Genomic DNA, 23,308 nt, shown 5'->3' with positions numbered 1-23,308 from the left:
CACAGCCAATGGCCAAGGGTGATAGGCATTGTAGCAGGGCTGCTATATGCCTGGATTTTCCTGGACATTACCGGGATTCCAAAGGTGAAATTGACATCCTGGATCTTAGGCAAGTCAATTGAAAAATCACTCAACAACTTTGGGGTTTGTCTAAAAAAAAAACCTGAAAGAAAACTTTCGGGTTGTACTGGTTTTTACAACCCTAATTGTAGTTCAGTAGCATCTGGAGAATCAAAGTCCCCCCCCCCCCCCAATTTGCATTACAGTGGTACCTTGGGTTAAGTACTTAATTCGTTCCGGAGATCCGTTCTTAACCTGAAACTGTTCTTAACCTGAAGCACCTCTTTAGCTAATGGGGCCTTCTGCTGCTGCCGCACCGCCGGAGCACGATTTCTGTTCTCATCCTGCAGCAAAATTCTTAACCCAAGGTACTATTTCTGGACTAGCGGAGTCTGTAACCTGAAGCGTATGTAACCCGAGGTACCATGTATATCAATCCAGCAGCTGCCTGATGTTGAGTCTAGCCCAGTCTTTTCTACACATGGGTTGGCAGTGGCTTTCCAGGGTTCCAGGTGGGGATGTTTCAGCCATACCTGGTTGCAACGTGGGCCCCACCTGCCCATGAGCTGGGCTGGCTGGGACAGGCGTGTTTGGGTCCGAAGAGAGAACCTCCCCTCCCTTTTTGCTCTCCAGGCCTTCCGGGATGAGGTCAGGAGTGCTGTATTTCCCATTGACAGGTTCGAACTCTTGAACCTGGATCAAGGAATGGGCAGGGTACGGGGAGAGAAGGTGCAAGGAACATAGGGTTAGACCCCCCCACAGAGAGAGAATCCATTTATTTCTTAAAGTTTAAAGAACACCGTTTCTTACAGGGTATAAGAAACAAAAGGTTGTGAATAAAATGAAATGATATTCAGGTTAATGACATCATCACCCAGACAATGATATTTAGGTTAGGGTTGCCATATTTCAAAATATGAAAATCTGGACAGTGAGGTTGTTGAACTTTCTTTCTTTTTTGGGGGGGGGCAAAGTTGTTGACATATCCTGGATGTATGGCAGCCCTAGTGATGATGTCATCATACAGGCAGTGATATTCAGGTTAATGATGCCATTATCCAGGCAATGATATTCAGGTTGATGGCATCATCATGCAAACAATTATATTCAGGTTAATGATGTCATCATCAGAGCAATGATGACTCAGAACTCAAACAGAAAAATGAAGGTCATTTCACACTAACTCCCCCCAAAAAACAACAACCCCTAAAACAGGAAAGAGCGAAACACCTTGCTGATTAAACAGAAGGTGAAAACCATTCCTGCAGTGCTACATCAGTTAACTTAATCTCACTTTTTGCAACCTGGTGCCCTACAGACATTTGGGGCCACAATTCCCATCAGCTATGAAAGCAACATTGGGTAACATGTAGAAGTCAACTCGGAAGAAGAAGAAGAGCTTGGATTTGATATCCTGCTTTATCACTACCCGAAGGAGTCTCAAAGCGGCTAACATTCTCCTTTCCCTTCCTCCCCCACAACAAACTCTCTGTGAGGTGAGTGGGGCTGAGAGACTTCAGAGAAGTGTGACTGGCCCAAGGTCGCCCAGCAGCTGCATGTGGAGGAGCGGAGATGCGAACCCGGTTCACCAGATTACGAGTCTACCGCTCTTAACCACTACACCACACTAGCTCTCGGACCCAACTAAAGCCATTACAGTGACTTTTCCATCAACTCACTGAGCTCTCGAGAGCAAGCCTAGCAGGAAATAATTCAAGGGAAGAGCTGACCCACCTTCTTCCTTACTAACGACATCACGCCAATTCGGGTCAGCACATGCTGCCGGGACAACCCCTCGCGGGGGACGCCGTCAGCAAAGGTCTCCGCCCCATCTGCCCCAGGTTCGCACAAGTGCCTCATGAACAGGGAGACGTAGGCCCTGGGGAGGAAAGAAATGGCTTCCATTGTCTTAAGTCAAAATAGATGCAACTGCCCCAACCCTTAAATTAGACAGCTTGAGCTACGCAGGGATAGATCTCTGTGTGGAAAGACTCAGCTTAGATCCAGTAATCAAACCAACACCCCATGTCTTCTACCCAGAGTTCCAGGTGGTGGATCCTGGAATCCTAGCAAAAGCACAAAGCAGATCCCAGAAGTCTGCTTTGGTCTAGAAAAGGCTGGAATCAAGCAAAGCGCATGGGAAATCCACTCCACAGAAGTCCATCCATTCTCTGCCATGGCTCCCGGTGACTACTCCAAAACAGGTCTCAAGGGCAGGAAGACAGAAGGGCCGTGGGGCACCCCCAGTGCCAGGCGTGGAGAGTCCTCCCCTCCCTTTGCAACTTCACAGATAAGAATTAACGAGCAGTTGATAGATTTATAGTCCTTTTATTACAGCATCATGTTGCAAGCACAAATACACAGCTCTCTGCAAGGAGGGCAGTTGCCTAGTCTAATCATCCTTCTGGCTTCCACAGCATTTTGGGAGCCAATGGGAAGTTCCTCCCTCCCTCTGGCTCCTTTGCTCTCTGATACATTCAGACCTCTGAGTCCAAGGGGAGGGGGGAATCCTCCCGCTCTCAAGTGACGTGTCAACTAGCTGCCCCCTCCCTTCTGGTTCTGTCGTCATTATCTCATAACTGGGTAACTCCCCACTAAGCTGTTCAGCTTCTGCCTCTCTCTCTTCTCTGCGATTCTTCCCCTGCCAGCTCTCCATCGGAGAGAGGCTGCTCTGCCATAGAATGCACTCCCTAGTCCTTGTCTTCAGACCATTCCCTGACACCCAGTACCTGAACTCCTTCTCGCTTTTCCCCCGCAGGTCCCGCACCAGCCAGTGGGAGTTGAAGGCATCCTGAGGGGGCATCCCCCAGCGCATGATGGCGTTCAAGAACGCTTTCCGCTGGCGGGCGTTGAAGCCCAAAACCTGCAAAGAGAGGCAGGGAAGGGTGGAGAGGAAGGAGGATATGGGGAAAGATGGCATTCTCAGATGCCTAGGACAAAGAGGCAAAGCAGCATGGGATTGTAGGGCTGGAAAAGGAACCCCAGGGGTCATCTAGCACACACACACCCGAAATGCAGAAATCACAGCTACAGAATCTCTGGCAGATGGACATCTAAAGTCTGGAAATCTCCAATGAAAGAGGGTCCATCACCTCTCTAGAGAGTCCGCTCCACTAGCCAACAGCTCTGTCTGAACAGTGTTGTCCAAGACATACCTCAATGTTCCCACCGACTCTCGCCAATAACGGTGGGAGGGGCTTGTCCCTGTCACTCTTCAGCTGCCTTCGGGACTGCCGCCGGCCACCTAGAGAGTGTCAGAGAGATCCCGTGTCAATAAGCTGAGATCCTAGGAGAAAGCTGCAGCCTCGAAAATGCCCTGTGGAGGGAGGCGGTGCTCTAGACATTCTAGAGCACTTAAAAATATAATAATGCATGGTTCTACGCTAAGCTAAGCGATGTGAACTGGGATCCACCGAGGACCAAAAATGAAGACTTGAATGCTGCACACACCACACCAGAGCATCCCTGCATTCCAAAAGCATTGCTGCAAGGACTCAGCCCAGAATATAGGGCAGGGCTTCCAGGTTAGACTTTGTTCGCTGGCTCTCAGAGCGTCTTCAGCTGTGAGCCAGGAGGCCTGAGAGGCTATGATGATGTTTTATTGGGTAGGGTGTTAGACTGGACCTGGGAGAGCATTTGGCCACGATGAAGCTCGCTGGGTGATCTTGGGTTGAACTACCTCACAGGGTTGTTGTGGGGGTTAAATGAGGACTAAAATCTTGGAGAGGCCAGGGTTGAAATTCCCACTCAGCCAAGAATGAAGCTCACTTTCTTTGTTTTTTAGGATGGTGTTCTCTTTATGAAGATGGGAGAGAAAGGTACTTTAAACAGAGAAAGTGTGTGCAAGATAGGCAGAGATCCTACAGTAATGATCTAGGAGAGACAACGTCAGCAAAGCCTTTCTTGTACAGAACTGCCAAAATGGAAGGAACTTTCTCCTCCTTTCCATGGGATCAGACCAGGTCAGCCTTTCCCCAAAGCTGGTGCCTCCAGATCTTTTGGACCACAAATCCCATCAGCCCCAGGCAGAACAGCTGCTCCTTCTGGGACTGATGGGAGTTGTAGTCTGAAATGACCTTGCTGGCTGAGGCTGATGGGAGCTGCGGTCCAAAATGGCTGTGATGACTGGGGATGATGAAAGTTGTAGTCCAAAACATCTGGAGGCCATCAGCTTATGGAAGGGTGGTCTAAACCAGTGGTTCCCAAAGTGGGTGGTACCACCTGCAGGGGTGGGGGGAGTTCCGGGGGGGCACTAAGAGGCAAGGGGGTGACAGGGAGGTGCTGGAGGTGCAAGTGACTATCAGAATGGTGTCGCTAGATCAAGTTCAGCAATTTTGTAGCAATAGTATTAATGAAATAATACAGAACATCCACCCAGCATCCATGCTGTAAGTGTGAGAGAAATTACCAGAGACAACATCAAGCATAAATCTTGTCCAATTAATACTTTTAATTGGATTTTGAATAGACGTGCAATTAATTGTGACTGTTTTGAATTTTACTGTGTTCTTCTCTTCCATGCTGGCTCGTGCAAACTGCTGTTCGGAATCATGCTTTTTATAGGGGGCAATGGGAATGGGTTTATGCAACAAAGGGGGAGGAGGACCAAAAAAAAAGTTTGGGAGCCACTGGTCTGAGCAAAGATTGGGGGGGCGAGGGGGAGAGAAATGACAAGGAAGATTGCAGGCTGGACTTTAAAGATGAGTTCCAGGTCTGCAGGGTCAACCAGGGGTAACTGCACAAAGGAATTAGGACCCCCCTTTTCCTTTGCACCCTGTTCTGCCTTGCTCCAACACCCACAGTGGATTCCGAGGATGCCTGAGCAAATGTCTGCTGTCCATCCACTTTGCTCCCACTTCTGCCGGGATCAGCCTCTAAGGGCCCAAGAGCAGTTGCTGGAACATGCCTGGCTGATGTCAGCACAGACGAAGAAAGGGACAGGGTGTCGTCGAAGTAACAAAGGTCTGACTCACTCTGACCTTCGGGCCGCTCCTCAAAGTCTTCGTCCTCATCTTCAGAGCCGATGGAGTACTCAGACTGATTGTCAGATAGCTCGTCCTGCCACTCTGCCGGCAGAGGAGAGGGAGGGGTCTCAAGAGGGAGAAGCTCGAGGCTGGGCGCAGCAGGAGGCTAAAGTGGCAGAGTCCTCAAGGGGCTGCAAGGACTCTGCCACTTTGGGCCGCAAGCGCAAAGTCACATTCGTGAACGTTTGAAGCATCGTAATAATCATCTCCTCGCAATGGATATTTAAACAACAACACAAGAGGCAAAGGTTAAGCCTGCCAAGGTCAAGATTCGGTTGTTGACATTTAAAAGATACCTAAACAATTTTTAAGGGACGCAGGTGGCACTGTGGGTTAAACCACAGAGCCTAGGACTTGCCGATCAGAAGGTGGCGGTTTGAATCCCCGCGACGGGGTGAGCTCCCGTTGCTCGGTCCCTGCTCTTGCCAACCTAGCAGTCTGAAAGCACGTCAAAGTGCAAGTAGATAAATAGGTACCACTCCAGCGGGAAGGTAAGCGGCGTTTCCGTGTGCTGCTCTGGTTCGCCAGAAGTGGCTTAGTCATACTGGCCACATGACCCAGAAGCTGTACGCCGGCTCCCTCGGCCAATAAAGCGAGATGAGTGCCGCAACCCCAGAGTCGGTCATGACTGGACCTAATGGTCAGGGGTCTCTATACCTTTAAACAATTTTTTTGTGGGGGGCAGGATACCTAACAGGTCACCTCCCCAAACACAGTCCAAGCTGAACTTCCAAGACCACTGCTCACTGCAATGATCAGCAGATTGTCACTTGGTGACAACATGGCAGTGGGCCATTCTAGGGGGCAGCAAACACCCTTGGGAATGCCCACCCTTCTCAAGTAATTTGATGGGCAGACGAAAAACATACATGTTTACCCATGGGCTTTTACTTTCCTGGACTTTTTGTCCTTGATTTGATTTGTTCTCTGCACGTGCCAGCTTTATTTATGGCTTGCAGCTGCATTTTCTTCTTTGATTTTTACACTTGCTTTTAGGAATAGTGGTTGAATACTGTTGTGTTTTTTATTGCTTTCACAGAAATATCTTTAAAGATTTTCATTACATGAAAGCATTTTTGCAAATAAATAAATGCACCCATAAATAGGGGTCAGCTAATTCTCTTGACTGATGGTTGCAAATGTTCCATATGTACGTTTAACATTTGATATGGTTTTTTGGTGCACCGGGTAAGTCGATGGTCACTCAGGGGCTTTTCCAAGGGGCCAGTTTGGGTATACGCGACATCCCAGAATGTAAGCCTTGTGCAAGATGCAATTGTACTGTGTTGGGATTTGCCATTGGGCTTCAGCTAGAGCGATCTCACAGGTTAGGCACCCCTCTTTGTAGATCAAAAGCATCATTGTCTGCTGATTTCAACTTTGCTTTTATTCTGATTCTCTTTTAAATTTAGTTCTGATTTTACATCTAAGTTGTACCCTATGCAGTTTCCCCCCCTTTTCAAAATGTACCCGGCACAGAGAACATTGGGGTTGATTGGCAGCATTAAAAAATATCTGGCACTTATTAAATTGGGGTAGTCAACACGGTGACCTCCAAATGCTTTGGACTTCAAAACTTGCATCCTCCCTGGATACTGGCCATGCCAACTGCGGCTGAGGGGAGTTGTTGTAGTCAGAATATCTGGAGGGCACCAAGTTGGTCACCCTTACATTAAAAATGTGAGCAGCAAGGAAACTCTCAAAAGGACAGGTGAAAGCTTCTCCCAGCCTTTCCCCTGAATGCTCACTTAGAAATAGAATCAGAGAGTTGGAAGGGAACCAAAGAGATATCTAGTCCAATCCTTGCCATGAAGGAATCACAGCTAAACCACACAGAAGAAAACCGGTCAGGATCACAGCCCCATGGAGAGAATGCACAGAGAGTCACTGTACAAGCAAAATACATCTTCCTTCAGGGGGCAGCTGCACATGTCGAGTTTAAACATGTGTAGGCTCTTTCTCACAAGTAGCTGAACCCATTTACAGGTATCTTGCACCCACGTACAGTGTAACGTGGGGACACCCCTGGAAAGATTGTCCACGAATAACTAGTTTTCAAGTTACTGGATAGGATGGGTGCATATGTTTGAGAGAAGTTCCTGGACTACAATTGCCATCATCCATTTCTAGCCACTGGCCATGGGCTGATGCTGATGGGAGATGGAGTCCAACAGCAGCCAGAGGTCTGCAGGTTTGCCACCCCTGGACCACAACAGCCTCACCTTGGTCCTCCTGCGAGGCGTCATTGTAGTTGACCTGCTTCCGGACTCTCTTCCCTTTCCCGAGGTTACGGGCCAGATCCTCCTGCTGCTGTTCGTAGTGGTGCCTCAGGAGCTTCTCCCAGTAGTCAGGGTCCACGTTCTCCTCCTGCTTGATGATCTCACGCTCAACTTCCTCCTGCAAGCGGAAGAGGGGAGAAGGGGAAAGCTCTCAAACCACAGCTTTGAGAGATGGCAGTAACCATTCCCTAAAGGACAAACTCACATGGGGCATGTTGGCAGGGCTGTAGTCAAAGGAAGGAAGGAAGGAAGGAAGGAAGGAAGGAAGGAAGGAAGGAAGGAAGGAAGAAAGGAGCTTCCAAACTGGATTACTGCAATGCACTCTACGTGGGGCTGCCCTTGAAGACTACTTGGAAACTTCAAGTCCTCCAAAATGCAGCAGCCAGATTACTACTGGCCAGGGTTCCATTTAGATCACATATAACCTGCTTTAAAACAGCCACACTGGTTGCCGGTTCATTTCCCAGACCAATTCAAGGTGCTCACATTGATGTTTAAAGCCCTAAGTAACTCAAGACCCAAATACCTGAAAGACCACCTCCTTCCCTACACACCCTCACTGGTGCTGTGATTGGCAGAGGGGGCCCTCTTGGTAGCTCTTCTTCAGGAGGGGGTGGACCACAAGAATGCCTCCTCCGTGGTGGCCCCTGAGCTGTGGAAATGCCTCCCCACAGAGGTGTATCTGGCACCTTCATTGCACAGCTTCCAGCCAATGCTGAAGTTGCACCTCTTTACCTTGGCTTTTGACACTTGAGGTGTTTGTTTTTAGGACCCACCTTCTTTTCATGGCGGCAAGTTGTTCCTGTTTTTCACATTGTGTTTTCATGCTGTAACTAGGACCTTACGGCGAACGGTGGACAATAAATGAACTAGCTGCTCCAGCACTTAAGTTACGAGGCAACCGTTGCTGCCTGGATGTGACTTTACTGCTAAATCACTCAGAGGTACAGTATTTCATGGGAAGCGATTCATGAACACAGTGAAATAAACAAATGAGTAAATACGTAAGGGCTAGAAACATGGGTTTGGCTTGGGCTTTGAAGATTTTCAAGATGGCGCAATCACAAACCACCACCAATCTCTGCCCAATGGAGTGTTCTTCGGTGCCCCGATGAACAGATTCCAATGGCAGATGGTTATTACTGTCCTTAGGTTTCCAGTAAGATTTGTTTATATGTTTTATTTGTACCATTTTAGAAAGGTGTGTGTGTGTATCTGCATGTAGATTTTAGTGTGCCATGCACAACTTTGCTATGTGTGTGTTGTTGTTTTTTTAAAAGCAACACCCTGAAATAAGCAAACTTATTGAAAAGGAAGGTAAACCATGACTCTGAACGCATTACCACACCATCCTCTTCTCTCACAACATACTGGGCCACTTTAAAAGAGCTGAGATACTCGTTCATGTTCTGCAGCTCCGTGTCGTCAGTGGCATCTTGGTTGCGGTCCAGGAGCTTTGAGATGGCCGCGTCGTCGTAATGGATCACGCTGCTGTCCTCGACGTCTTTATTGTCACCTGGGAAGGAGAACATACGTGTGTGAGGAGAGCCTACTGGATCAGGCCCATGACCCACCTGGTCCAGCATCCTGTCCTCACAGTGACCAAACAGATGCCCCAGTAGGAAGTCCACAAGCAACAGTGCTCTGCCCTCCAGCGGCTTCCAGAGACTGGCAAACAGAACCATTACTGCTTCTGACCATGGAGACAGAGCTTAGCCATTGAAGCTAGTAGCCATTAACAACCTTCCCATCTATGAATTTGTCCAAGCCTCTTTTCAAGCCATCTAGGTTGGTGGCCATTAGTTTTCCTGCAGGAAGGAGTTCCCATGATCAGAGGACTGTGGCAAACTCTATAGTGTGAAAAGGTTGCGAAGCCTGGGGCTTTTTAGAAAAGAAAGGTATGAGAACAAAAAGGTGCATAAGATCATGTGCAAGAGAAAGTGGGTGGGGAAAACTTCTTCTATCCCTCACTTGACATCAGAGCTTAATGGAGCCATCCTGAACTTTGAGAGGTTCAGGACAGACCAAAGAAACTGCTTCTTCACACAACACATAATTAAAACAGCAGAACTCACTCCCATGAGAAAAAGTGGTGGCCCCCAACCTGGGAGGCTTCAAAAGAATGTTAGATAAATTCAAGTTGGATAAGGAGATCCACAGCTACTAGTCTCAAGGGCTGTGCTCTGCCCCCACTTTCAGAGGCTGTAGGCACTCAAGTTCTGCTGGTTGGCTTCCCTTTGGGATGTCTGGTTGGCCATGGGGAGAAGAGGAGGCTGGACAAGAAGGGCCCCGTTTGACACCTTGTCTTAGCTTCTCACGTACAAACTCCAGAGCAAAAAAGGAATGTCAGTGTTGGTGGCCTTTGTGCCTTCTGTCCTTCACATACCTGGTGGAGCAGGGCCATGTTTTTTCTTCATGCCAGGAGTCACCGTCCCACCTTTGGAGGTTGGTGCCTCCATGAAAGGGGTCATGGCCTCAGGTATGCCAATTTTCTGGGCCTGAGATATCATCCCTGGGAGCGAGGAAAAAATGTGAGTGTTACAGGTTTGTGCCAAGCAAACAAACACTCCACTTATTCTCACAGCAGCTTGGGCCCACTAAGTCCAAGTACAGCTCAATTGGCTGAGGTGTCTAGAACCTTGGTTCTTCAACTGTTTGAGGTGTCTAGAACCAGAACCCTTTGACTGGTTGAGCTAGCTAGACCCTGGATCATCCAACTGACTGTGGTGTCTAGAACCATTGTCCATCAACTGGTTGAGGTGTTTTGAACCTGAGCCCGTTGACTGTTGAGATATCTAGAACCTGGATTTTCAACTGCATAATGTGTCTAGAAACTTGATCCTTCAAGTAAGTGAGGTGTCTAGAACCTTGGCCCTTCAAATAGAGATAGAGTAATTCACAGATGGCCCCAGGCTCGATCCTGGACATCACGTAGGGCTGCAAAAGACCCCCATCTGCAACACTAGGCAGCTGCTGTAAGTCAGTGCAGACAATACTAAGCAAGCTGGACCAATGGTCTGGCTAGGTATAAGGCAGCTTCTTATGTTGGAATGGGACTGTGAATCAGCTGCAGAGCACCTGCTTTGCATGCAGAAGGTTCCAGATTCCATCCATGGTTCCCCCATCGCTGCCACCCTTCCCCAATCATGCATGGTTCCTCAGGCACAGCCATGCCATCTCACCCTCAACGTCGTCCTTGAACAGTTCCTCTGTGCCAAACTTCAGGATGTCATCCAGCTCTTGTTTCGTCATGGAGCCAGACTTGGAGCCAAGGCCCGGGCGTACCACCAAATGTGTCAGCATCATCTTCCTCTTGGCCACTTGGGTGATGCGCTCCTCGACGGATGCCCTCGTCACAAAGCGGTAGATCATCACCTTCTTATTCTGCCCAATCCGATGGGCTCTGCTGAAGGCCTGGATGGATGAGCAATGAGATGTTTCAGAACAACATGGAGGGCCCTTCATGGAGGAGAAGACTATTAATGACTCCTAGCCACAATGGCATGGCTGGAGGCAGAAATCCTTCTGAACACCGGTTTCTGGAAGCCAAAGGAGGTGAGAGGGCCTTTGTGATTGAAAGCTCAAATATAACGTGGAAATTTACAGTTAGGGAAACATAGGGGAAATGGAGTAGACCGCTGTGTGAATGCAGCCTTAGTCATGCGAACACCCCAAATGGATAAGTTATTTCAGCAACTTCATTTTTCAGCCGTCAATAAAATGAGGAACATCTGGAGCAAATGCTGAAGCAAAGGAAAAACAGCAAAACAAACCAAAAAAAAAACAACACCAGCCAGCAGAACATTTCCTTGTGAAAATGGCAGTGGGCAGAGAGGGGGAGAAGGAAAGATTTATACAAGAGGAGAAGGAGGAGCGAAGTCAGAAAAACAGGCATGCATTTCTAGGAAACACCAGCAACTTGCTTTGGAGCCAGGGATGGGGGGAGCTTTTGAGGGACCCCAGCAAGATTGGTAGGGGGTGGGGAATGAGGCGAGGGATGCTAAGAGGAGGATGGGAGGTTGGGAGATGGCAGGTGTGAGCGGGGTGCCTTTTACTCTGGGGGTTACAAAGGCAGCAAGGGAGAACCGACGGAATTAACCTGAATGTCATTGTGGGGGTTCCAATCAGAATCGTAAATTATGACTGTGTCGGCTGTTGCAAGGTTAATGCCCAAACCTCCGGCTCTGGTGGAGAGCAGGAAACAGAATTGCTGAGCTCCGGGTGCTGAGGATGACAAAATCGACAAGGTTGTGGGGTGAGGGTGGGGAGAGACGAGAGGGATGGGGAGACAGAGAAGTGTCAGGGTTAGTAACGACAGCAGGTGCCCCTGACTGCAAGGGGGGTGGGGAGAAGACAAGATCAGTTAGTGGCAAACAAAGAGGGGTGATCCAGAAGCAGGCAGGAGAGAAACAGACAACCTGAGCACCCTTTTCTGGGGCATTTATAGAGCCCTACCAGAGCTGGCTAAACTGCTCCATCAGCAGTAGAAGCAAATTCATTTCGTGTTGGCTTAAGTCCATCATGTTCAAGTTGTGGGCCACAAAGGAAGGGCTAGCATGCTGTGAGAAGCAGATAAACAGAGCAAGGAAAAGGTCTAGTGGTCCAGAAGCCTGCAGACAAGACCCTGCTCTGAGCTCGCCTCCTTCTGATCTGACAATCTAGCCTGTTCAGCCCCCAACCGGCTGCAGCTAAAGGAAGGAATTGCAGCGGGACCAGGGGCATATAAGTAAATGAAACTGTGCCAGCCAGGGGGAGCCCCCAGGGAACGAAGACAGCAGGAGAGGTGGCTCTTTAACCAATGGAAAGCTGAAATGAAAACTGTGCTAGTCCATGAGAATTAAGCTAAATAACATGAGTCCCCAACCCGTTTTGGCCATTTGGATAACAAAGAAACCACTTCATCCTACGTATCTTGCAATGGAAAGACATCAAATCTTACAAACTTTCAGTGGCTTTGAGCTCCAGCTGGTTCCCCAGCACCACCACAGCATTCATTCATTCATTCATTCATTTCATTTATATCCCCCCTCTTTTCCTCCATGGAGCTTAAAGTGGCTTACATGGTTTCCCCCCCCCCCTCCTCATTTAATCACCACAACAACCCTGTGACAACAACTCACTAGGCTGAGTGGGGGATTTGAACCCTGGTCTCCCAGGTCCTCGTCCGACACTCTAACCACTACACCACCACTGCCTCCCCACCAGCCACCTGCGGGCCGGAGCAAGGCCTGCATCTTGAACACGGAAAAGCCGAAACTGAAGTACCGTTAAACCTGTCGATGGCTTCCTGCCTCAATCCTCCAGTGATGCCACCATCAATCCTCTCATACTTATAACCCTCATATTCCAGGAAATCTTCCAACAAGTCAAGCATCTTCGTCATCTATTAAAAAATTAAAATAAAATAATCAGACCATGAGCGAGTGCACCACCTGAAATAAAAAGAAACAATTAAAGGTCGCTTTAAGCCCAAAGTACTCGGAAACAGAAGACACTCTAAGGCAGCCCCAGGATTCCTCCGTGAAAACAGCAGGAAGGTACCGTATTTTTTGCTCTATAAGACTCACTTTTTCCCTCCTAAAAAGTAAGGGGGACTGTGTGTGCGTCTTATGGAGCGAATGCAGGCTGCACAGCTATCCCAGAAGCCAGAACAGCAAGAGGGATCACTGCTTTCACTGTGCAGCGATCCCTCTTGTTGTTCTGGCTTCTGAGATTCAAATTTTTTTCTTCTTCTTGTTTTCCTCCTCCAAAAACTAGGTGCGTCTCATGGTCTGGTGCGCCTTATAGAGCGAAAAATACGGGTAACTGCATGCTGGTATACCACTCCCAAACTTTTATCACTTTACTCCTACAATTTTTCCTGGTCAAACAAGTTTTTCCCCCTTTTCTTTCTAGAATCAAATAACACTAAAATGAGCGCTAAACAAGCCCCACGTTCCCAAAGTTTTCCTGAAGTGCTTTCACATCATGCGGAAGAACAAATATGATGCAGAAATTAACAGTTTCTTTTGGGAAATGGAATAAATGGCCGCATGGATGCAGCCTTTGCCGCTCGACCTGTTCACACCTGGGAGAAGATGAGCACCCGGTGGCCACCATCCCTCAGCTTCTTGAGCATCTTCTGCAGCAGCATCAACTTCCCAGACGACTTCACCAGCGAGCTGCCGTCGTAAGACCCGTTTGGCAATACCGGGGCTTCCTAAGAGCAAAGGGAAGTGAGTGGGGAATGGCTAAGTCTGGCCTGCAAGGGAACAGCTCCTGCACAGCACATGACCTCTGCTAGGAGGCAGCTGATTGAGCAAGAAGTGTCTCCAGAGAGATGAAGCCACACCCAGTCTTGGATGGACCAGTGGTCTTGCTCAGTCTAAGCCAACTCTATGCGCTTGAGTCAATCATGCTTCTGAATACCAATTGCTAGGAGCTACAAAAGGGGAGAGGGTTCATATGCTTGGGTTCTGCTTGTGAGCTTCTCTTTGGGGTAACTGCTTGTCCCCTGTGAGAACAGGATGGTGGACTAGGTGGGCCACTGGCCTGATCCAGCAGTTTCTCCTTATGTCCTTATGTTCTGAATAACTTAAGAGGTCCACAAGAAAAAATCCAAAATCCACAGTAGTTAGGACCCACCAAAATGTCCCAGGAACGACTTCGCAAATGACAATAGTTTATAATGCTGACTAAACAGATAAACACACCGTTTACATCTAACAGCAGTCCTACTCAGAGTAGACACATGCAATTTAATGGGCATGGTTCACCTGGGTCCAATTAAGTTCAGTGGGTCTGCTCTGAGTAGGACTTAGCAGGAGACAACCCATTTTGTTGGTTGCTGGCTTAAGATACTGTGAGCAACGGACACATAGAGTTCTTAAGCAAATGGAATAAAGAAAATAAAAGGTTTATGGGATATATCCTGCTTCTGCAGTTGGAGGCAGTAATGAATACCAGTTGCTGGAAGCCACGGGAGGGGAAAGGGCTCTTGTGCTTGGATCCTGCTTGCTGAGTGCCGTCTGGGTGGCCACTGTGAGGACAGGATGCTGGACTAGATGGGCCATTGGCCTGATCCAGCAGGCTCTTCTTATGCTTTTATGAAAGAGTAAAGTTGGGTCAAGGAGTTCCCCCACCTCCAATGGTGAACCTGATGAGAGTGACCTTATCCAGAGCAAGCAGACCCCTTAAGACTGGCTTGTTGGGCCTCTTGGCCAAAAGCAACTCTGCCTTGGCTGGAGTAAGCTTCAGACTCTTTGTCCAAGTCCAATTCACCCCGGACCCCACCAAGAGGTTCAGAACCTCCCCGGACTGAGATGGTGAAGAGAGACAGAGGTCACATTGGTGACCATCATCTCTGATTCATACAGAGGAGCCCCTCTGGAGTGACTCTCCTTCCTTGGACTTTTTCAGAAGAGGTTGGATGGCCATCTGTCTTGGATGCTTTAGCTGAGATGTCTGCATTGCAGGGGGTTGGACTAGATGACTCTCAAGGTCCCTTCCAACTCTATGATGGGCAACTGCCTAGGAAGCCCGTCCACCCAGCGCACTGATCTGAGCTGCGGTTTGGAGCAAAGGTGGGGAGGGGGAAGGCATGAAATAGAAACAGACCTACCACAGCCGCCACGGGGAAAAGATACGGATGGTTACAACACTTCTTGAGATCCATCATGATATTGAGCAGGGACACCTGGTTGCCTCCACCTTTCGAATTCAGAGCCTCAAAGTTCCTTGTCAGGATTAACTTGTAGTATTTCCTGTGAGAACACAAGCGGGGAAAGGGCATCTTAGTGAAGGGGCTTCTGGGCTTCCCATGGAAGCTGTAACATTTCCATGACTCACAAGGGGCATGCTAGATCCCCACCCAGCCACAAGCAAAATAAAGACCTTCCAAGTCTACAATTCTATGATTCTGTCTGAGATCCTAGATACACTATCCTGCAGTGAATGGGGAAGGGGGAAGGATATGAGCATTTCAATCGTATACCTCTGCAAAGCTACCAGGACTTCCTCAACGGGTTGTGATGCTTTGCTTATGTTTCTGGAGCTTGGAATGAAAGTCACACTCTCCTGCCAGGAAGAGTGAAAGGGAGGGGGGGCAAAAACACAAAAGAGAACAAGAGTTTTGGGGGTAGCAGCTCTTAAGAAGCAGCCCCACAGAGCAGGAGGGCAGTGGCCTTTGAGGGAGCACATGGGCCTCCTTGCTTCCCATCTGCTCAACCTGTAAGTAAACAAGGACCCAGCAAGTCCCTAGCACTCTCTCTTCCTGGAAGAAAAATGATAGCAAACAGGCTGTCTCTGGAATGGCCTTCCAATGGAGAAAGAGAAAGTGTAAAAGGCTGGCACCATCGGCCTCGGGAAAACTAGTGAATCTAGCTCGTAGGATCACCACCACCACCACCCTCCAAGGCCCCTCCTCTTGTTGCATTTCTAAAAGTTTTTGGGGACATTTTCTGGGGGGAGGGTCAGCTGAGAGCACTGCCTCCTTATTGAGGGGGTGTTGCTCATTTTTCCAAATTTCTTCTCTGCTCAAAGTTCTCACAAGATGACACTGTTATTCTAATTGCAGGTCGTGCATCATGCTTGATGCTTGTGTCATGCTGTCTCTTAAAGACGTGTGTGTTTTATGCTTTGTATCACATTGTATTTGCCATAAGTGAATGCTTTAATGGTATACATATATACCTCAATACAGTCTACTCTGTTTTGACGGGCCTGGGACTGTATAATAAATGATGGATGGGTGGAATGAGTTTTCTGTCTGTGTTTCATGTGTGTGTGTTTTGTGGAGGGTGGGGACTTGCAGGTATTCTCACATTCCCTTTTCCACTACAAGTCTGAGAACAAGGACTCTTGTGGAAGTCACTATGGACTTATATGGGAGCTTTTTCCTGCTAAAGAGCATGATAATATTGCCAATAATAATAACAGACACACCCACCATTTCTCTAACTATGGTAATGGATCAGTAAAGGTGGGGGTCTACATGCAGATGAAACAACTTCTGGGCCACCAGGACCACTGCAAATAAAAACACCCCACCTGCTCCCCAGTTTCCAAGCTGTGGGCCATAGGGCTCAGTCACTGTGCTATGGCCTGGCCCAGCACGTCTTGCAAGGGGAGAACTCACTTCTGCATCTGGCTCAGCTCCACCCTGACAATCAGCTCCGTCTTGGCAGGCATGTTCTTAAACACATCGGCCTTCAGCCTCCGGAGCATGTGAGGTCCCAAAAGGTCGTGTAGTTTCTTGATCTGGTCCTCCTTGGAGATGTCTGCAAACTCTTCCAGGAAGCCCTCCAGGTTGCTGTGGAACAGCAGAGGATGGATTATGGAGCAGCCAGGGCTTGGCAAAGGTAGCCATGGCGCTCCAGCACAGCAAATGCCACCCGCTCTGCCTGTAGGATGTGTTTTGTACAGTGTCATTGGGTGGCTTCAAGGCAACGTCTGGAGAAGGTCTTGTTGCCAACTGGCCAGGCTGGAGTTCTGGGCAGCCATACCTGAGCGCAGGTTGGGAAGAGCTGCTCTCCGGCACATGGGCGAGCCACCAAAACAAGAGCTACATCTGGTAAACAGAGCCTTAAATACAGCAGGAAGGAAGCCCTGCAAGGTTGGCCAGGTAAAGGGGAAAGACGAGGATTTACACCAAGCCCAGTCACTCCAAAGTCTTCATGCAGACCACCAACCAACCACAGGCACATCCACAGTCCCAAACAAAGCATAAGATGTGGCTTCAGCCTCAAGCTACGATTTGTTCAATGGTCTGCCACAGAGCAGCTTTCCCCAATATGGTGCCCTTCAGCTGTTTTGGAACACATTTTCCATCAACTCTAGCTTAGGGATGATGGGAGCTGCAGTCCAAAATAGCTAGAGGGCGCACATTTGAGGAAATCTGTTTTGGAAGGTACGTGAGGAAGGGCATAACTTGCAGCATTTGGGATTTTTTTTAGTTTAGAGAAAAAGTGATGAAGAGGCGACATGATGGAAGTTCATAAAATTATGCATGGCATCAAGAAAGTGGACAGAGAAAAGTCTTTCTCCTCTCATAACACAGCGACTCATAGACATCCAACGAAGCTGAATGTTGGAAGATTCTGGACATTTTCTAAAAAGTGCTCCTTCACGCAATGCATAGTTAAGACTATGGAACTCACTCCCACATGAGGCAGTGCCGGCCACCATATTGGGTGGAATTAAAAGAGGATTAGACAAATTTGTGAAGGAAAAGGCTATTGATGGCTACTAGCCACAATGGCTATGCTCTGCTGTCACAGCTGGAGGTAGCAATGCATCTGAATACCAGTTGCTGGAAACCACAGGAGGGGAGATTTGCTCTTGTGCTTGAGTCCTGCTTGCTGGTTTCCCATGGGGGCATCTGGTTGGCAACAGCGAGAACAGGAGGCTGGACTAGATGGGCCATTGGCCTGATCCAGCAGGGGTCTTCTGACGTCCTCAAATACTCACTTGAACCTCTCTGGCGTGAGGAAGTTGAGCAAGTGGAAGAGCTCCTCGAGGTTGTTCTGCAGAGGCGTCCCGGTCAGAAGCAGCTTATAGTCGATTTTGTAGCTGTTGAGCACCCTAAAGAACTTTGGAGAAAGGGGGTGAGGTTGACAGAGAGCTTATGGCAAAGGATCTGGGCAGTCAAACCCTCACATAATCTTCCATTCAAAGAGAAGCCACTGACTACTGACCCTCCTAACCCATGTGATGTGATGCAGGATTAAGAGGCTGCTCTGGAAACCCGTGCCCCAACATCAAGTTCACCCTTTTCTCCCCCTTGGAAGGTGGTGGACTCTATTCCTTGGAGACTTTAAAGCAGAGGTTGGATCAACATCCTTCAAAGATTCTTTAGCTGTACCTCCTGAATTGCAGATGAACCTTGAGGTCCCTTCCAACTCTACATTTCTATGATTCTAGGAGGCACCCCCAGAGCAATGATCTACCTCATTTGGAGAGCAATGTTCTTGTTGGCTCCTCTTGGGACAGGTAACCTTGTGTCTCTTTACACATTCCCAAAACCAGCTTGTTCTTGCCCAAAGTCAATGTGGTGCCTCCAGTTTTGGGTCCAGAAAGGAGCATGCCTCGGCTATTAGCAGTTCGGGAAACACATCTGTCATTCAACCCCTGCACCAAACTCTGCCAACCTGCCCTGAAAAGGTGCACCTACCTTGGACTGGTTGTTCTTCAGTCTGTGGGCTTCATCCACCACCAAGCATGCCCACTCAATGGATCCCAGAATGGCCTGGTCAATAGTGATGAGCTCATAGGATGTGAGCAGGACATGGAACTTGATCTGAGCTTCTTTCTAGAGGAAACAAGGAGACAATGTCGCCAGCAAGAGAGGCATGATCCAGGGAGAGGCCCAGAGCTCAGAGCACACCGGCTTTTCATGCAGAATGTCCCAAGTTTGCTCCCTGGCATCTCTCATTACAAGGAGCAAATAGAATACCTCTTCCTTTCACTGTCTGGAGTACCACAACCAGCAGAATAGGCAAGATGGAGCTATGTGGGCAAACATTCTGCCCTGGTGAGAGGCAGCTTCGGAGGTTCTATGATGGCCCTGGTTCACACACAAAGCTAAGCCAGCTTTGGTTCAAGCCGAACTATGGTTTGCTTCAACATATAGACCCAGCCCAGCAAACTACCCATGCTTAGTTTTCTACCCAACAAACCATGATGTGATGCTATCGTTTGTTGCAGGCTTATGAACCGGCAGCATGTTTTAACTAAGGTTTGGCATAACAGATGTTGGTCATCTGTCACAGATTCTTTAGCTGTGAGTCTTGCTTTGCAGGGGGTTGGACTAGATGGCCCTTGGGGTCCCTTCAAACTCTAAAAAAAATTTCCCAAACTGTAGCTTGTTGAGGGTGATGAGAGTTGTTAGGAGATCTCCTATTCCCTGCACAGAGCTACAATTCTCAAAAGTTCCCTGTGAAAGATTATTAAACCACTCTTGAGAGATTATTTTTTTTTAAGAGTTGAAAAAGATGCTCAAAATCACCATAGGAAAGAAAGCAGAGGCGTATTTACTAGGTTTATTAGGGAAGGATATCCCACAGGAAAACAATCTTTCTATAGGCCACGGCAGCCGCCAGTAAATGGAAAGGTGAAACAATACCCACAAAAGAAGATTGGATATGTAAATTAAGTGAATTTATAGAAATGGCAAAGTTAACAGCAGTCATAAGGCTCCAGACAAATCAAAAATTAAGATTAGAATGGCAATGTTTTGAGGAGTATATGGAAAAACACTGTTCTAAAAAGAATATGTTGATATGCATGGATTAAGTATGTAAAGTATAAGCGAGAACAATAACTGGAAATGGCTATAAGAGATGTATTATCCAAAAAATGCACTGATAGTATTTAAATTTGAGCTAAAGGAAGTCGAGTCGTGGGGGAGGGAAGTCACGGGGGTATGTAAGGTGTCTGTTTGCAGGGTAGGGGGTACATGTATTTTCTTTAGTTTAATTTTGTATTAATATTTGTTTGTTTACTTTATTTTAATTTTCTGTATCATTTATTAAGAAATAAATAAAAATTAAAATATAAACCACTTCGAGAGTTTGTATCTCTGTTAAACTGCAGCTCTCTGAGGGGAACTGGGGTCTCCTAAAATTTATTAGCAGCTCTAATATAATATAGTTCCCAGGATTCAGTGTGGGGTATGTCATTATTGTTCAAAGTGGTATGATACTGCTTTCTGGTGCAAATGGGGCCTAAGTTGGCTATGCCTAGCCATTTCTATGGGTCTCCTCTGCATAGAACTACTTTGGATACAACCCACTATGTCTGGCATCTCCAAGGAGGGCTGGGAAGAACGATCCACACCTGAAACCCTGGCTGCCGGCCAGTGTCAGCAATACTGAGCTAGATGGAGCACTGGTCCATCGTGACATAAGGTAGCTCTCTATGTTCATAAGCAAACGATGCTTGCTCACTCCCCGCCAACCAGTGCTCACCTTCATCCGAAAAACTTTCTTCCCGCTGCGGATGGCGTTGTCCTCAAAGGAGAACTCATTCTCGCGAATCACAGACCGGCTCTCCTTATCCCCCGTGTACGTGACCACGTAGAATTCGGGCGCCCACATCTCAAACTCCCGCTCCCAGTTGATGATGGTGGAAAGGGGGGCGCTGACCAGGTATGGACCCTTGGAGTGGCCCTGTTCGGGGAAAGAGGGGTGTTTCTGTGCAAAGGGGAGGGATTTCCCCATAAACAACCTCCTTGCAAAGGAGGCCAGATAAGGAAGAATGGTTGTGGGTCTGTTTAGCTTGGAGGAGAGATGACCAAGAGGGGATATTATGGCCATCTTTAAATATCTGAAGGGCTGCCCCACGGAAGATGCAGCAAGCTGATTTTCTGCTGCTCCAGACAGGAGGACCTGAAGCAATGGATTCAAATTGCAAGAAAGGTATTCCAGCTAAACATCAGGAAGGACTTTCTGATGGTAAGAGCTGTTTGACGGTGGACTCCCTCAGAAAGCGATGGGCTCTCCTTCATTGGAGGTCTCTAAGCAGAGGTTGGTTAGCCATCTGCCGGAGAGTCTTGAGTTGCGATTCCTGCATTGCATGGGGGGTGGGCTAGATGACCCTTGGCAGTCCCTTCCAACACTACAATTCTACGATTCTGTGGTTCTAAGTCAGGGATAGCACAAGAGAGGCCTCTACCTCTTTGTAAAGGGAGTAAAGGTACACAATGGTCTGGACGGTCTTCCCGAGGCCCATCTCATCAGCAAGGATGGTGTCCGTTCCCTGCGCCCAGGAAAACCGCAGCCAGTTGAGACCCTCCAGCTGATAAGGATGCAGCGTCCCACCGGTTGTATCAATATACCACGGCTGCTTGTCGAATTTTACGGTGGGCTGCAGAGGAAGGAAGAAAACAAGGCATGCCATTAAAGCCGTCAAGCAATGGAAGACATTTCCAGTTGACTCATTGCTGTTTTAATACAGTGGTACCTCGGGTTACAGACGCTTCAGGTTACAAACACTTCAGGTTACAGACTCTGTTAACCCAGAAATAGTACCTCGGGTTAAGAACTTTGCTTCAGGATGAGAACCGAAATCGCGCGGCGGCAGCAGGAGGCCCCATTAGCTAAAGTGGTGGTGTTATGTACTGAAGTTCTCACCCTGGGCCAGAAGGGGGATACTGTAGATAGTTATGCAAATAAGGGATCGAAAGTGACTTTCAGTGATTGGATAGTTTTAGAAAGTGGTTACAATTATGTGTACTGGAGCTCTATATAAGCAGGCTGACTGAACCCTTCAGCTCAGTTCTGTTCTGGCCTCTGAATAAACAAGAGCTGTTTGAAGAATCACTGTGTGGTCTGATATGTTCACCCACAACTTAACAGGTTCCTCAGAATAAGAACAGATTCAGGTTAAGAACGGACCTCCGGAACGAATTAAGTTCTTAACCCGAGGTACCACTGTAATAAAAAAAGACGGGTATGCAATTAAATCTTCCATTGCTTCAAAATGCAATTGCTAAGGGCTGATCTTTCTTTCCTTTTGCTTGAAACCAAGCAGCTAGCCCTTATGACTGTGACGGCATTCTTGATGTTGTGCAGCCAATGCCTGCTGAACTCTCGGAAGCAGACCAAAAGGTGAGAAAGAAAGTGTAAGAAGCTTTCAATAACCATTTTTAAGGGGGACAAAATGTCATCTAGGAAACGTAAACATGTATGAGGAGGGGGTGGGGAAACAAGCTCTCCCCCCCCCCTCATTCCGGATCCCGAACGTACATCCACAAGAGGCGTTTCTGGAGGTCTTTCTAGTTTCTCGTCATTGAACTTCTTCCCTTTCTTGCTCAGCCTCTTGGCGGTCTGGCTGCTCTCCTCTCCCAACATCATCTCCCTGCAAGGGAATCAAACACAAAAGTCAGTGTGGTGCAGGATGCCACCTTAGACCAAGTGCAGGGGGTGGACTGGATGACTCTTGGGTCCCTCCCAACACTACAATTCTATGATCATCATTTTTGTCAAACCATTGATCTGTCCAGGCTCTCCACAGCTCAAGCAGGGGTCTTTTCTTAGCCCTACCTGGAGATGATAGGAATAGAACCTGTGACCTTCTGCATTACAAGAACCTGCAGAAGGCATTACAAGCACTCAGCTATGAAAACTGACACACACCCGCCAGAGACACGGCATATCTGTTTGCAAAGCCAACTTTGGCTGATCTCTTCGGCCACTTGCAACAACCACCAAAACAATGATGGCATCTCAGATTAAAACTCAAGGACATTTGCAAGGGATCTTTGTCAATTTGAACCCAATGACAAAATGGACGTAAACACAGACTGCGGGATTGGGCACCTCTCTAGCCCCTAGCTGTAAGAGCCCTGGCTTCAATATACTGAAATAAGACAGGGCTGGCTAAGCTGCTGGGGTGGCGTGGAACATCCATAAACACTCCAACTTCTCCTGGTGAAAGGTGGAAGGGCAAAGGGGCTTATTTAGGAAAGAAGGAGAGAGGTGGGAGAGCTAGTGCAAGGATAGGTGTGTAGTATGGGAGTGGAAGAGGGAGAGCAAAGCTGGATGTGGAACTGACACAGAAACAGAATCTATATATCCTCCATTCTCTGCTCTTGTTTTTATTATGTTTTTATCTTGTATTTCTGTGTTGTGAATCGCCCTAGGATTTCCCGATGAAGGGCAGTATACAAATTTAATAAATAATAATAACAACAACAACTGAGAAGTGTTTGAGCTTGCTTTTCCCTCCTCCTTCCCATCCTTTTTTCCTCTTGCGTCATGTCTCTTTACACTGTGTGTCTGAGGACAAGGGACCATCTTAGCACTGATTGTTCTAAGCCACTCTTAAGGTAGGGTTGCCATATTTCAAACTGTGAAAATTGGGACGGAAAAGTTGTTCGCAAATAAATAATAATTGCCATTTCTGAGCTATTTTAAGGGGAAATTGGCAAAATTGGCAACCCTACTTAAGGACTCTTTTGGCTAAAGG

At 47.9% G+C, this 23,308-nt stretch overlaps 1 protein-coding gene across 4 annotated transcripts in view; it reads right to left on the bottom strand.

The window, feature by feature from the left end:
* The window catches only part of CHD5 (chromodomain helicase DNA binding protein 5), a 62,460-nt gene that overhangs the window by 15,850 nt on the left and 23,302 nt on the right, over positions 1–23,308 (bottom strand). For 2 of the 4 annotated variants that reach the window (XM_083452035.1, XM_083452036.1), the window contains exons 14-32: positions 22,087–22,198; positions 21,014–21,205; positions 20,308–20,508; positions 18,513–18,650; positions 17,810–17,931; positions 16,479–16,652; positions 14,964–15,105; positions 13,431–13,562; positions 12,629–12,746; positions 11,463–11,587; positions 10,546–10,777; positions 9,750–9,875; positions 8,707–8,879; positions 7,307–7,481; positions 5,034–5,126; positions 3,216–3,304; positions 2,790–2,923; positions 1,795–1,939; positions 594–753 (exon numbers count right to left, since the gene is read on the bottom strand). In XM_083452035.1, coding sequence (XP_083308161.1) covers positions 594–753; positions 1,795–1,939; positions 2,790–2,923; positions 3,216–3,304; positions 5,034–5,126; positions 7,307–7,481; positions 8,707–8,879; positions 9,750–9,875; positions 10,546–10,777; positions 11,463–11,587; positions 12,629–12,746; positions 13,431–13,562; positions 14,964–15,105; positions 16,479–16,652; positions 17,810–17,931; positions 18,513–18,650; positions 20,308–20,508; positions 21,014–21,205; positions 22,087–22,198 — 2,783 coding nt within the window. The remainder of the gene's footprint in view (positions 1–593; positions 754–1,794; positions 1,940–2,789; positions 2,924–3,215; positions 3,305–5,033; positions 5,127–7,306; positions 7,482–8,706; positions 8,880–9,749; positions 9,876–10,545; positions 10,778–11,462; positions 11,588–12,628; positions 12,747–13,430; positions 13,563–14,963; positions 15,106–16,478; positions 16,653–17,809; positions 17,932–18,512; positions 18,651–20,307; positions 20,509–21,013; positions 21,206–22,086; positions 22,199–23,308) is intronic. The other 2 variants (XM_083452037.1, XM_083452038.1) reach the window with 2 other exon arrangements.

Source organism: Podarcis tiliguerta (assembly GCF_965153285.1).
Source record: "Podarcis tiliguerta genome assembly, chromosome: 8".
Lineage (NCBI taxonomy): Eukaryota > Metazoa > Chordata > Lepidosauria > Squamata > Lacertidae > Podarcis > Podarcis tiliguerta.
Note: the sequence above shows the minus strand (reverse complement) of the source record. Positions and strands in the feature narration are given on the sequence as shown.